Genomic DNA, 14,695 nt, shown 5'->3' with positions numbered 1-14,695 from the left:
AGAAGTGTTTCAATTTCCATCTTATATTAAAGCAAATAACCATAAAATTGAATAAAGTAGAGTACACCCTTCTTTGGGACACACCTATGTAATTAAAGGGATACTTTGCTGTGAAATGAACAAGGGGAAATATATAGACTATGGCCATGGCAACATTTTGTTCCGTCCCTACGTACTGTAAGACTGTTTTTCATTTATTTGGGGTTTTTTTGGGGGGGAGGGGTGATGTCTTCTAGCATAAATCATTGTTTAAAGAACATTTATTATCATTTTACAAATAATTTTAAAATAATACTTGTTGCAGGATTTAGCTTTTTTTATTATTTATGTTTTAGTTTTTAGGCTAGTTAGGGACGTAGGGGGACACAATTAATCAAGCTCTTTTGAGTTTTTATGTGTTTCCTTTTCATCTTTATTTTATGTTCTCATATATTGCTGTATATTTTCATGATTGATGATGAATAAAGAATATTTGAATATTTGAACAAGATTTGTAATTGTACACAGATTGATTAAATATCAAAAAGCAGAGAATAGTAAATAAATATTTAAGAAATAATTTAGTAAAACATTTTCTCAACAAAGTTTTAAAAACAAAATATAAATCATAATTTTTTTTTGTAAGCAAACAAGATAAACTTGTGGGCATATTTGTGAAATGTAGCAAGATACATTGAGGAAATTCTGATACATCAATATGTCAACTTTGAAGTTCACAAAGACATTCAAATGCCCAGAGAAGTATTAAATTAAACAACAACAAACAAAACGATTCCCTTGGCCATGAAATACCAATGACTGAGAAGTTCACACTCTGGTCACAACATTTACAAGTTTAGGTAGCTTTTCCGATTTTTTTAAATTTTCAATATCAATGTGATATTAAACAGGGAGATGTAAATATCGCGCTGCTAACAACATGTAAAGTCCACATAACCACGCTTTCATTTCACAACAGTCAAGTAATCTGCGTCTGCATCAAAGTATGTACCATTCTGATCAATTTTTTGTGACTGTATCTATAGTCGATATAATGTTCGTCTTTCATTTTATTTCGGAAAAAAGAATACAGAGTATAAAATGTGTCTGTCATCAACCCTCCCAAAATGAAGATAATGATAGACCTTCAACACAGTCGCAATGCGTACCATTTGAAAAATTTCACATGATATTTCAATCGTGCCGGTCATTGTGTAGTCTTTTAGTATTTTTAATAACCTATTTATTTGCAAATTTCGTTTGTTCTTTGCTAACTATAATGTCATAAAACATGAAAAATTACAATTTTATATGTTATGTCGTAAATCTAACAAGAGTAATAAATTAAATTAATGTAAGAAAGGCTGCAATACATTTCACTATCGATGACGTACTTTAGCTTAAGTGTCATCGGAAATCATGTCATCTAGGAACATTTTTATAGGTTTTTTAACCAAGACATAAAATACCCAAGATGGCGTTAAGCCGCGCCGCATGTTAAAACTGCCATTATATTTAAGTCGTAAACACTACTGAAATTAGATAAAACAATTTGTTCCTACTTTTTATAATATCAGCTGTTAAGGCATTGACCTTTAATTGACCCCCAGCAATGTTAATAATACAGTGGCTTCTAACATATTTTAACAATTTAAAGTTGTTTAAAACACGTTAAAACTTGGTTATCTATTTAGCAGATCCCATGGTCTGCATCATTAAAATGAAACCAAAACACAATAAGTTGTCGCAGCCCCTGGAACCATACGGGTAATACATACAGTCCCAGCAAGTGTCTAGCATTTTTATATCCCTTAAACCTCCCTCCAAGGTCAATTATTTATCCCTGTTACACCACTAAGAAAGTTCACTAATGGGTTTATAAGGCACAACTAAGGTATTACCAATAATACATATACTATAAGAAATATACTATAGGAGAGGAATTTATCTGTTGACTTCAATGAAAAATAATAAGTTTATATCTATACTGTGTGTGAAGATACTTTCTAATGATTATCATTTACCGCCAATATTGGATAATGTTGTGGGAATTACAATAACATAGTATACGAGACAACGATAATTACCATTCAATTACACTTATACTTTAAATCTGTGTTAGAAATTGGATAGCATTAGATGTACATCCACTGAGGGAATACAACATTGTTTTAGGTACCGATTTAGGTGGCATTTATTGAGGACACTACATGATGATGGTTTGTAACAATTGAACTTCCAGTGTGCTAATTGCTATCACAGGAAAAAAAGCACATTAATATTCAAATAAACATGGGACTTTATGGTAAACCTGTGTTCACACATGCACTAAGCGTGACGGATACATTAGCTCAAGTACTTTAAATGACCAAACCTACCAGGCCTAGAGGATAATATGGTCACATAGAGACTAACACAAAATTTTACAATATAAATTCTGAATTGTGAATTTAGGATTGTTACGAAATCCTGGATTTGTAATTGTTGTTGTAATAAACATTAAAATAACTACATTTAAATGACCAAACATACAAGGCCGAGACGATAATGGTCACATAGAGACTAACAAAAAACTTCACAATATAAATCCAAAATTGTGAATTTAGGATTGTTACAAAATCTAGGATTTGTAATTGTTGTAATAAACATTAAGATAACTACATTAATCCTGCATTGCAATCCCAAACTAATCCCATAAAACAATTTGTTCTCTTATGTTATATATAATAAGAACATACCATTGATTTAAAAAAAAAACTCTATTACTAAAAACTGAACAATGGCTGTGCACGGATTATTATATGTAAACAAGTTGGAAGATTTTTTTTATTTAATTTTAATTTTATTCAGTTCACAACCAACAGCAATGAAACTGCCACTAAAAAGTCATGATAAACAATTTATTTTTCTATCCAATTTGTCATACTTACATTTCTTAAAACTTTATTCATTCTTAATTGTCTTAAGAATATTTAAAAAACTTATTTATCTTAATTATCAACCCTTCACTTGTTTGTGCCTGTCATGAATTTCCGCAAAGACCAAATAAATAAATCTAAATCTGAATCATTTGCCTAATATGTACTATGACTATGCAAAATTAAGCAATACATTATAATACATTACACTTACTTTCTTTGGCTTGTTAATCTGAATCCTACAGAGGACTCACGGTTAAGACCAACCGACTCGATAGTGATGACATCATCAACGATGGCTTCCGTGGCTTGGAAGGTGACAGGGAAACGCCAGACTCCGCCAGTGGTTGCTGTAATACACAACTGCACATCGTACCTATACAAAACCAAGATGGTTGTTTTTAATTAAGTGGAAGCTCTCAATTTGTGATGACTGGTCCTTCTGGAACTAGAAAACCAATCAAAATTATGTCTTAACTTTCTTGTATTCACACAATGAATTGACATGACCTGGTCGTAGGTCATTGGTCATCACAAATCGCAAGCTCCCTTAAATATCTTTATCATGATAACTCTACATATAGCATTTGTAATAAGACTTTGTTTATCTTGTGTGTATGTTTGTCTTGTAAACGTGTTTGCCACATTTGAGAAAGCCCCTACATCTAGTATCTGCCTCAGGACGTATTTGCTTATGCCTCTCCTCTGGTTAAGGTGGTCACTGGCAATGTTGGGACCAGCCAAATGTACTTTAAACAATCCTGGCTTAGTCATCATTCAGATGAATGTAAGACTAATTGACATTGTCGTTTACGACAGAAGTCGGACATATTATATATACCGTATATATAACATTTGAGAAAGACAGTGAATGAATTCACTTATAGCTATCCTTGGCAACCTAGGTAGAATTTGAAAAGTAACTTTTAATTACCTCATTACTTTAAATGGTGCGTATATAACATTGAATACTAGATTCACAATGCCTGTTAGTTTATCTCTAACTTTTTTCACAAGGGTTAATGAGACAGAATGCTTCATTCCTGCTTCTTCTTCTTCACTACCATAAATCAGTCTGTATGAAAACTCTTCAGTGATCTTGTTACCTAAAGATAAACATATTTATTATTTATATATATACCATCTTAATCATCCCAAAGCCACCACTGCAGGGAGAATGCCTCCCCAAACTGAACACATCTTTTTTCATCCAGTGCTCTTATATTTACTTTATCGCAAAAGGCATGCCTCTCCAACCCAACTATCGCAAAAGGCATGCCTCTCCAACCCAACTATCGCAAAAGGCATGCCTCTCCAACCAACTATCGCAAAAGGCATGCCTCTCCAACCAACTATCGCAAAAGGCATGCCTCTCCAACCAACTCTTGCAAGACAAATTACAACTCCACTCCCAAAGAATTGTAATAAGACTTTGTTTATGTAGAGCACCTTGTGTATGTTTGTCTTGTGAACAGGATTGCTTCCTTTAAGAAGCATAGTGAATGAATTCGCTTATGGTTATCCTTGGCAATTTGCCAAAATATATAATAATAAAAATAATAAATACAAATTTATAGTTGATTTTACCTTCTCCAACAATTACACCTTCTGTTTTTGATCTCTGCAGATCTTCTGGAGTGATCGATCTAGTCCTTATCGGCCTGTAACCAGTAGCAGAGCTTGGAACAGCACCCGTCAGAGAAACTTCCAGATACTCCTCAATACGACTTCTTGCTCGACAGCTGATCTTAGCTCCTTGATCGATTACTGGAAGGGATTCTGGGATTCCGTGTATTGGGTAAATCCAGCGGATCTGTTTCATACCGGATCGATAGTCCGCTTTATCCGCATACCTAAAAATAAATAATAATTAATAAAAATATTATTAAAAGTATAAATAATAAGGTAGGAAAGCTTTGGTTACACTAAAAAATAAAATAATAATTAATTGGAACTTATGAAGCACATCATGCATTTTTCTATTAAATTCAAATAACATTTATTTTCGTCCAAAAAAAATACAAAGAGAAAGAAGTTTTCAATTAAATTAACAGAAAACTAGATGAATAATTGGAACTGAAAAGCCACAAATGACATCAACTGGAAATATTAGAAATGGAACAGATTCCATATTCAACCTTTTAAAACCCATCTAAACTATGTTAATTTACCTTTGAGATGAAGGCAGTAATTTCTCAGTTTATTCACCCCACTTATTAAGTCCTAGTTATCATGGTCTGAACTTTTGGTGACCTTACCGTAGGTTAATTTGGCAGAAATCAGAATAACATTACTACCAATTAAGAATAAAGATTTCCTCACCTTCGGCCATAAGGGTGATTAGGATCGACCGGCATTTCATACAACCAATCAGAATTGTCTATACGACGGATTGACACGACACACAGTGCCTCGTGCAAACGCATGTTACCAGGGACAAATGTAAACGGAACATCTAGAGTAGCTTTTGGGCCAAGTTGAATGTTAGTGGAATGTTTGAGAAGAAGACAAAATGCGGAATCTGGATTGATTTGGTTACGTTCTTCCAGGTGATCTAGATTGGCGTGAAGGAAATCTGTGTTATCTGTAAAATAAAGAAACATGATGTTCATTGTAGGTTTTTTATTGATATCAAGTTTGCAGTACACCACATACGTAGTACTAGTAGGTATTTAACCTCATACATGGTGTACTCCTAACTATAAAACAATAGTTTTATGATTCAAATCTATTTTTCCGGATTTCACATGAACAAACAATGAATACAAACAATAAAATAAAAAACATGCTAGACCCCGGGACTCCAACAGCAAACATGCTAGACCCCGGCGGGACTCCAACAGCAAACATGCTAGACCCCGGCGGGACTCCAACAGCAAACATGCTAGACCCCGGCGGGACTCCAACAGCAAACATGCTAGACCCCGGCGGGACTCCAACAGCAAACATGCTAGACCCCGGCGGGACTCCAACAGCAAACATGCTAGACCCCGGCGGGACTCCAACAGCAAACATGCTAGACCCCGGCGGCACTCCAACAGCAAACTCAATCACTTTCGCTGGGACGCCACATCCAGCAGTGACACAAAGTTTACATAATTTAAATAAATAAAATAGATTGGTGAAAACCATAAATGATTACTTCAAATTCATAGTATTACACAGTATAACCCCTATTAAGGGGACACAAAACAAACAATTAAAAACAATGCAAAAATATGAAAAACAGTACAAACTACTAGACTGAAAGTTAACATACAAAAATTCATGAAACTGTTGAGAATTCCATGGAGGCCATTACAATAGCTAATGATGAATCATCGCAGGATAGAAATAAGGTATCCAAAAAAACAAACAATACTACATTTTGTAATAAATCAAAAATATCTAATGATGCATGCAACAAAATGAATATTTATAGGCTATTAATTAAAATGTGTTAAAAACAGAATTTATTTTCAATACCTTCAGGGATGTATATAAACCAAAATTAACAATTTGTTAAAAACAAAATTTATCTTCACCTAATCCTACGAACTAAATATAAAATTTGTTAAAACAAAAGTTCATTTTCACTTCCTCCAGGGATGTATAAACTAAAATATGAAATTTGTTAAATGCAAAGTTTATTTTCCCTCCAGGGATGAATGAACCAAAAATAAGACTGGGATGGTGTGGGTGATATATATCTCATCCATGCCATTTACTGTTATACCATTATTGTGTGTTGAAAGCTATTTTAACTCACCAGTAAGGACAACATCAACAAAAACTGTTTCATTGGTTGGATTCCTAAATGGAATGAGTAACGAGGTGTTTGAGTGTAAGGTGGCGCTAACGCTCACGGGATCTAGAGGCGCTGGAGTGAGTCCGGTACCAGAGGCAATGAATACCCATTCACCAAGCTAGAAAACAAAACACATACAAACTGTATACAGTTTCAACTTTGTATACCACAACCAAATGAATTTGGGATAAAAGTTTGGGATAATACAGTTTTATTGAATTGAATTGAATAGGACATTTTTTTGTCACATAAAGTTTGATAGTGTAGACAAGGCTTTAATATTTAGCAATAAAGTGACACTATACCTGGTGACAGGTGAACGCCACTTTAGCTGTGTGATTACTCTGACCAAGCGACGATGGCATAAATTGAAGCGGAACCTCAATTGTTGAATTTGGCGCCAACACAATCTAAACAACACAAACATGAGTTACTAAAATTATTTATTTTAATAGAAACAATTCTTATGGTACAGCAAGATGCTTTAAAATCAAATGTAATTAATTAAACTTTTGATCACAACAAAGAAAAAATAGATGAGTTTTCAGGCTAATGCTTTATGAATATTGATGAATAAAGCAAATGATACAGTAGTAATAGGTAGGTTTTGAAGCCATTAATTAATGGAGGTAGAGCCTGCGGTCTTTAACTATTGAGGAATAAAGTTGAATGAGATAAAGCAGTTACAGATTTTAATGTGAGGAATAAAGTTGGTAGGCGTTTTATTATAGCAAAGGAGCCTGCAGTCTTTAACTATTGAGGAATAAAGTTGAATGAGATAAAGCAGTTACAGATTTTAATGTGAGGAATAAAGTTGGTAGGCGTTTTATTATAGCAAAGGAGCCTGCGGTCTTTAACTATTGAGGAATAAAGTTGAACGAGATAAGCAGTTACAGATTGTAATGTGAGGAATATAGTTGGTAGGAGTTTAACAAATTATGAATAGAGAGAGATATGTTGAGATTTTTAGCTTGAAGAATAAAGTTGAATTAATTATTAAGAGAAAAGATAATATAGACATGATTCCTACTGTTTATATGAGTTCAAAGAATGACAGATAAACAGCGGCTATGAGTGCTTACTGGCACACCCAGGGACCCCAGAGCTTAAGGGGGCCACAGAGCATGAGCATGAGCAGTCTAATGCAACTACACAGCAAGGAGTGCTACACCAGGGGCCACAGAGCATGAGCAGTCTAATGCAACTACACAGCAAGGAGTGCTACACCAGGGGCCAGAGAGCATAAGCAGTCTAATGCAACTACACAGCAAGGAGTACTACACCAGGGGCCCCATAGCATAAGCAGTCTAATGCAACTACACAGCAAGGAGTGCTACACCAGGGGCCACAGAGCATAAGCAGTCTAATGCAACTACACAGCAAGGAGTGCTACACCAGGGGCCCCAGAGCATAAGCAGTCTAATGCAACTACACAGCAAGGAGTACTACACCAGGGTCCCCAGAGCATAAGCAGTCTAATGCAACTACACAGCAAGGAGTGCTACACCAGGGGCCACAGAGCATAAGCAGTCTAATGCAACTACACAGCAAGGAGTGCTACACCAGGGGCCTCAGAGCATGAGCAGTCTAATGCAACTACACAGCAAGGAGTGCTAAACCAGGGGCCAGAGAGCATAAGCAGTCTAATGCAACTACACAGCAAGGAGTACTACACCAGGGGCCCCAGAGCATAAGCAGTCTAATGCAACTACACAGCAAGGAGTGCTACACCAGGGGCCCCAGAGCATAAGCAGTCTAATGCAACTACACAGCAAGGAGTGCTACACCAGGGGCCCCAGAGCATAAGCAGTCTAATGCAACTACACAGCAAGGAGTGCTACACCAGGGGCCCCAGAGCATGAGCAGTCTAATGCAACTACACAGCAAGGAGTACTACACCAGGGGCCCCAGAGCATAAGCAGTCTAATGCAACTACACAGCAAGGAGTGCTACACCAGGGGCCTCAGAGCATGAGCAGTCTAATGCAACTACACAGCAAGGAGTGCTAAACCAGGGGCCAGAGAGCATAAGCAGTCTAATGCAACTACACAGCAAGGAGTGCTACACCAGGGGCCACAGAGCATAAGCAGTCTAATGCAACTACACAGCAAGGAGTGCTACACCAGGGGCCCCAGAGCATGAGCAGTCTAATGCAACTACACAGCAAGGAGTGCTACACCAGGGGCCCCAGAGCATGAGCAGTCTAATGCAACTACACAGCAAGGAGTGCTACACCAGGGGCCACAGAGCATGAGCAGTCTAATGCAACTACACAGCAAGGAGTGCTAAACCAGGGGCCAGAGAGCATAAGCAGTCTAATGCAACTACACAGCAAGGAGTGCTACACCAGGGGCCCCAGAGCATAAGCAGTCTAATGCAACTACACAGCAAGGAGTGCTACACCAGGGGCCACAGAGCATAAGCAGTCTAATGCAACTACACAGCAAGGAGTGCTACACCAGGGGCCCCAGAGCATAAGCAGTCTAATGCAACTACACAGCAAGGAGTGCTACACCAGGGGCCCCAGAGCATGAGCAGTCTAATGCAACTACACAGCAAGGAGTGCTACACCAGGGGCCCTCTGCGTTATGCCATTGTAAACAAACAAATACAGTACAAGGAGTTTCAATACCTTATTATCATACTCAATGTCAATAGTAAAGTTGTTGGTATTGCTACAGGACGGAATAAGCTCCAAAGTTTCTTCAGTTGGGTTACTGAGTGTCACAAACTGACGACTCCATTTACCCAACTCGCACTCCATGTGGGGTAACACCGTGGGTCCTGGGCTTTTGGATGACAAGTTTAGCTTGTACCAAAACTCTCCAACTACTTTGTTCTGAAATATCAGGCTGAAGAGAAAAAAAACAGAAATAAATATTGAGAAGAATAATGGTAAAACTGGTCCTCACACTGCCTAAACTGGAAACTGAGCAAAATTTGATTTGCCCCTCCACGGACCATCGGCAGCCAGCAGCCTGCAGTACACAAGGTGGCTGTGGTGTTAAACTGCCTCATCTGTTACATTGGATGTTAAAGTAGTGTTACATTGGGAGATAAATTATTTTGATGTTCAGTAAAATGACAAAACATTACCTTCCATTTGATTTACCAATGACAGCTGGAGAGTAGACTAGCTGATACATTTTCTTTTGTCCAGCAGTTAATGATAGTTCACTTTCTCCTCTTAGTCCATCACCTTCAATCAGAATGTCAAAGGTCAGATGTTCTGTTGTTGGGTTTATTATCTCTACTTCCATCACGGTTGCCGACTAAGAAAAAAACAATTTTTTTATAGTGGTAGACTTGAGAAAATGACAAAATTAGAATTTAAATTATTTAAAAGCTAAACAGTTTAACAGTATATACACTAACAAGTTTTAAATAATTAAAAAAAATTTAAGTAACTTTACTGTACCTGAGCAGGACAACTAATACTAAGTATCTTCTCGGGAGGAGGTTTTAAACTTTGAACTTCGACCGAGTACCAGACTCTGTATCCCTTCATGTTTTCCCTAACACTGTCCTGTAAGCTTTCAGCCGATGAGGGCAGGCTTTTGTTTGATTTACCGCTAGACGCCCTCTTGGTTCCACTGGTGGCTCTGCTTCCTCTACTCTCAACATCACTATCATCAGCTTTGGTATCCCTGTAAGAATAGTTTCTTTTTTATAAATATAATATATTTGCTTGCCTTCCAATCCCAAGGTTGTAATTAAAGATTCTTTTAACTCCACTCCCCGAGCCTCAAATGAGAAATTATAAAATAGTAACTGTAATTGACGAGCTTGTACTTGCTTTTGGATGCGTAATAAAAAAACTTTAAAAATAGAGAACTGATCAGGCAGTATTGAAAATAGTCAAAGTTTGCTTGATAGATTTTGATAAATACCAAAATAGACTGATTAGTGACTCACTTAAGATTAGCTGTACCACCAGCAACAAACGATAACACGCCCCTGAAGACACCGCGTTTCCATGGTGAAAATAAAATGACACATTCCTCATCCTTTCCAGGTAGGACCGTTACGGATGACGGCCCACTGACGATCGGAAGATCAGACACAATGTGATATATAAGCTTATTTGATGTCACATTTGGAACTCGTATCATTCTCTGTACACTGAAAGGACAATCAGGAAAATACACATAAACAATTAATCACTTGGGTTTAAACCAAAGCAATCAAATAGTTTATTTATTTAAAATGGTGAAAGACAAAAACACAAGAATTATTAACATATTATTATCATATTTCTTTAAAAAAAAAGGTTACAATTGGTTGACCTATTTAATGGCATGGGTTAATGTTTTGGAATGTTTAACATGAATTATCACAAAGACTGTAAAACAGACTGACTGTTAACATGAAATGCGACGTTATTGATCCTGTAATATATAGCTCAAGTAAATGTTCTGATACTAAATATTAAGGTATTATTTATTATTATTATTATTATTATTATTATTATTATTATTTTAGTTTTCTCTTTCTATATCCAATTAATTTACAGTAGTCCCCTATTTGGGACAATACACCTTTCCCAAAAACAAGTAATTTATGTTTTAACACTGTCTTTAGAAGACATTCCTATTAGGGTGATACTTTATTTGGTGTCAAAAGTATCCCGAAAGTGTCCATATTGTACTAAAACTACGACCAACCTATAACAAACACCTCTTACTTTGTTTAGTCCCGAGTTGTATTTCTTTTTATACAGATTAAATACAAAATAAAATAAAGAATTTGTCCTTATATAGAGGTTCTACTGCATTTTCTACTGTTCTTAAGCTCTGTCTAAACTATCAAACTAGTTTGACAAAAATGTGTGATGTGCCCAAATATGGTAGTGATATGATGTCTTCGTGTCCATATATGGGCACATCATATTTTTGATAGTGTAGACAGAACTTTAAACTTACTTTGATCTCGCTTCACATTCAACTGTGATGTGATCGAGGGCCAGTGGTTTCTGCCCTTCACCCTTCAACTTAAAATAATGTTCTGTTCCATCTTCAGTGTTACATAATATAAGTTTACCCTATGGATGTAAAAACAATGTAACAAGCATTAAATGTAAAAGCCTAATAGAGATTGTGCCTCGATACATTACAATTTGATGACACAATCAGGCTAATGTAATCATTTGTACTAAAAAAACATCAGATGTATTATATAATAATTATTTTCACACATTTGACAAGTTGGATAACACACAATAAAGAGTCAAAACACTATTTTCACGGCACTATATTCAATTAGTGCATATAGTAAAGTACATGTACGTCTCCATGTGCGTCAACATTAAAACGACGGCCGAGGGAAAAAACCATCAAGCCAACACAAGTCTGCTTAGTGCATTCATAAATATTGCTTTAAAACACTTGTGTTTGACTATTGTGCTTTCATGTTAAGTGACATTTTTATTGTGTTAGGTGACAATTGAGGTGCATCAAAAATGTCCATTTTTATATCTCACCATGAAAGTGTGTGCAAATGATATTCTGGAGCCATGACATAAAGGCTAGCATTTTAAACAAAATGTAATAATATTTTAAGTTATATACACATCCTTTCACTATATTTCAATTCAAAATACATGAACCACCTTCCAAAGATATTTTCTTCCAATATTTTGATTGGTTAATTATGCATCACATATGTCATTCAGTATTGGGTAGGGCTAATTCTGAATAGCATAAAAATTGACTGCTCTATTTTTTAACTCATGAAATATTCTCACCATGTGTATACTATAATTTATATAAATCCACTTACTTTTAATTGTCACATATGTACTTATACGTATATAATATATTCACCAATGAGAATTTAAATAAACGTGAGATGAACTCACACAAGACAAAAAAAATAATTTATATAAATCCAAAGGCAAATTACTGAAAAATGACAATGCTGTGTGTATCAGTGGCTAGATCTCAATGGAGATACATGAAAAAGCTAAAAGCTAAATCAAAACGATAAAGTAAAACAGCCAGAAAAGTTAGCAGAGCTTTGGGGCAACACTAGCCCTTCATCATTATTATATAAATTATATAATTTATATAATAAACATTATTCTAAAGTCATAATTAAAATACTGTAATTGAACACATTAATTAAATACATTTTCTTGATTACTTTAAAATATTCCTTTAAAAACTGTATCATCCCATTCCAATAATCAATAAACTGTATCATCCCATTCCAATAATCAATAAACTGTATCATCCCATTCCAATAATCAATAAACTGTATCATCCCATTCCAATAATCAATTGAACCCAACAGCAAACTTATGACATGTTGAACAGGGAATCATAAATACTAGACAACCTACGGGTTGTTTCTTACTAGACAACCTACGGGTTGTTTCTTGACATTTTCAGATAAAGGGATGTTTGACATTCAAAGATGATAAACACAATCTCACCAAAGGTTGTCATAAATATGAATGACACATTTACATTAAACTTTTAACTATCAACGTCATTTAGTTTAGTTTTCAAAAGTTCATACAAAGGTGTTGTTTGCAATGTTTTAAAATAATGATCATTTGTTTTTATAAAATCTTAATAAAATTAAACTGAGGAACATTTTGATTTAGCTTTTTGCTTATTTTATTTTGTATCTTCATTGAGTGCCGCCTCCAACCACTGATACGCACAGCGTTGTCATTTTGCCTTTGGATTAATAAAAGTGAATTGTAAAATATTATATTAGTATATAGTATTAATAATAGTAAATTAATCAAATTACCTCAATTACTGATTCAAAAGATGGTCTAAACATAAGCGGGTATAACGTTGTCTGCATCGCTTTTGCTAGGATGAAGGGCGGGCCAAAGAAACCAACGCCCTCAACACAGGCATTCAACGGCCAGTCAAAATTAGTTTGGTTAATCTACAGTAATAAGAAAGTATAAAGTAAAGTATTTTTGCTATCAAAACACAGTCACCTCTTTGAAAACTGAAAACTCTAAAGCCACTCAAATTCATTTTTTCAAAAACCCATTCCGAATACCAGACTTTCCGGAAAAACCGGACATATTTTTATTTATAAATTTCTTGGTGAAAAGGTTCATCTAAAACTTCTAGTTGTATTTTTATAGCATAAACTGAACAAGAAGTCTTACAATTGGAATATCCTGCGTAATTGACTGATGAACAGGAGCAGTGAACTCAATCTGAGCGGCTGTGCCCTCAGCGCTGACCGTACACTCCAAATGGTAAACTCTAATGTCATTGGACGATCGAAGCACCAACTGACAAGGGTAGTGTCCGGGATCTTTGGGAATAAACTTGACAGGTAAACGTACACTTCCCTCATCAAGAATTACACCTAAAAGAAACATTTCATTCCATATTTGTATGATTTTTATTTCAGGTATGTGTGAATGTGAAAAAAGTGAACTAGAGAAGGTCAACAAATCAACACCTCTTCCAATAATACAAGTCAATACAAAGTATGGTCTCAAATGAATATGACACAACTCTAACCTTTTGTTCCAATCAGTCCCACTGATGACCTTTTGGCAACTTGCCCATTTCTCATGATCTCTTGTGCTGACCGAGCCTTGACCTCTAATGGTGACGGCATTGTAATGGTAGACGGAGCAGAAAAATACTTTGAGCTTGTTTCAACGACAAATGTTTTTGACTCTGGCTGCATTTTGCCAGACATCACCAGTGACTGTTCAGGAATGATCTTGCTGTCTGACAATCCCAAAGCTGCAATAGCGGCCGTGACGGTTGCAGCAGCTAACGTGCCAGTCTTTTGCCGCCGCTTGATTTCTGTGGTGTTCATACGCTGCTGGGCCGCTATGACCAGCGCTTGTTCATAGGCCGAGTTTGTCAGTGGAATGGCGAGATCCTCTTTGAGGACTTGGTTGCAGTCACAACGCCAATAGATAACTCGATCATCACCGCCATAGAGACCTCTCCCGGTGCCTAATAAATCAAAATGGGTAACATTGCGAGAATTAAAAATGACTTTGTTGTTGTTGTTCAAT

General features: G+C 35.9%; 1 protein-coding gene across 2 annotated transcripts in view; it reads right to left on the bottom strand.

The window, feature by feature from the left end:
• Positions 1–14,695, bottom strand: part of LOC140053878 (cilia- and flagella-associated protein 47-like) — a 37,539-nt gene that overhangs the window by 1,235 nt on the left and 21,609 nt on the right. For both annotated transcript variants that reach the window (XM_072098611.1, XM_072098613.1), the window contains exons 35-48: positions 14,184–14,633; positions 13,820–14,025; positions 13,444–13,587; positions 11,607–11,725; positions 10,600–10,806; positions 10,103–10,331; positions 9,781–9,956; positions 9,317–9,536; positions 6,990–7,094; positions 6,646–6,802; positions 5,220–5,481; positions 4,485–4,750; positions 3,832–4,003; positions 3,112–3,273 (exon numbers count right to left, since the gene is read on the bottom strand). In XM_072098611.1, the coding sequence (XP_071954712.1) occupies positions 3,112–3,273; positions 3,832–4,003; positions 4,485–4,750; positions 5,220–5,481; positions 6,646–6,802; positions 6,990–7,094; positions 9,317–9,536; positions 9,781–9,956; positions 10,103–10,331; positions 10,600–10,806; positions 11,607–11,725; positions 13,444–13,587; positions 13,820–14,025; positions 14,184–14,633 (2,875 nt within the window). The remainder of the gene's footprint in view (positions 1–3,111; positions 3,274–3,831; positions 4,004–4,484; positions 4,751–5,219; positions 5,482–6,645; positions 6,803–6,989; positions 7,095–9,316; positions 9,537–9,780; positions 9,957–10,102; positions 10,332–10,599; positions 10,807–11,606; positions 11,726–13,443; positions 13,588–13,819; positions 14,026–14,183; positions 14,634–14,695) is intronic.

The sequence above is a fragment of the Antedon mediterranea genome, chromosome 7 (genome assembly GCF_964355755.1).
Source record: "Antedon mediterranea chromosome 7, ecAntMedi1.1, whole genome shotgun sequence".
In the NCBI taxonomy this organism is placed as follows: Eukaryota; Metazoa; Echinodermata; class Crinoidea; order Comatulida; family Antedonidae; genus Antedon; species Antedon mediterranea.
The sequence above is the reverse complement of the archived record's forward strand: the minus strand, read 5'-3'. Positions and strand labels throughout refer to the sequence as shown.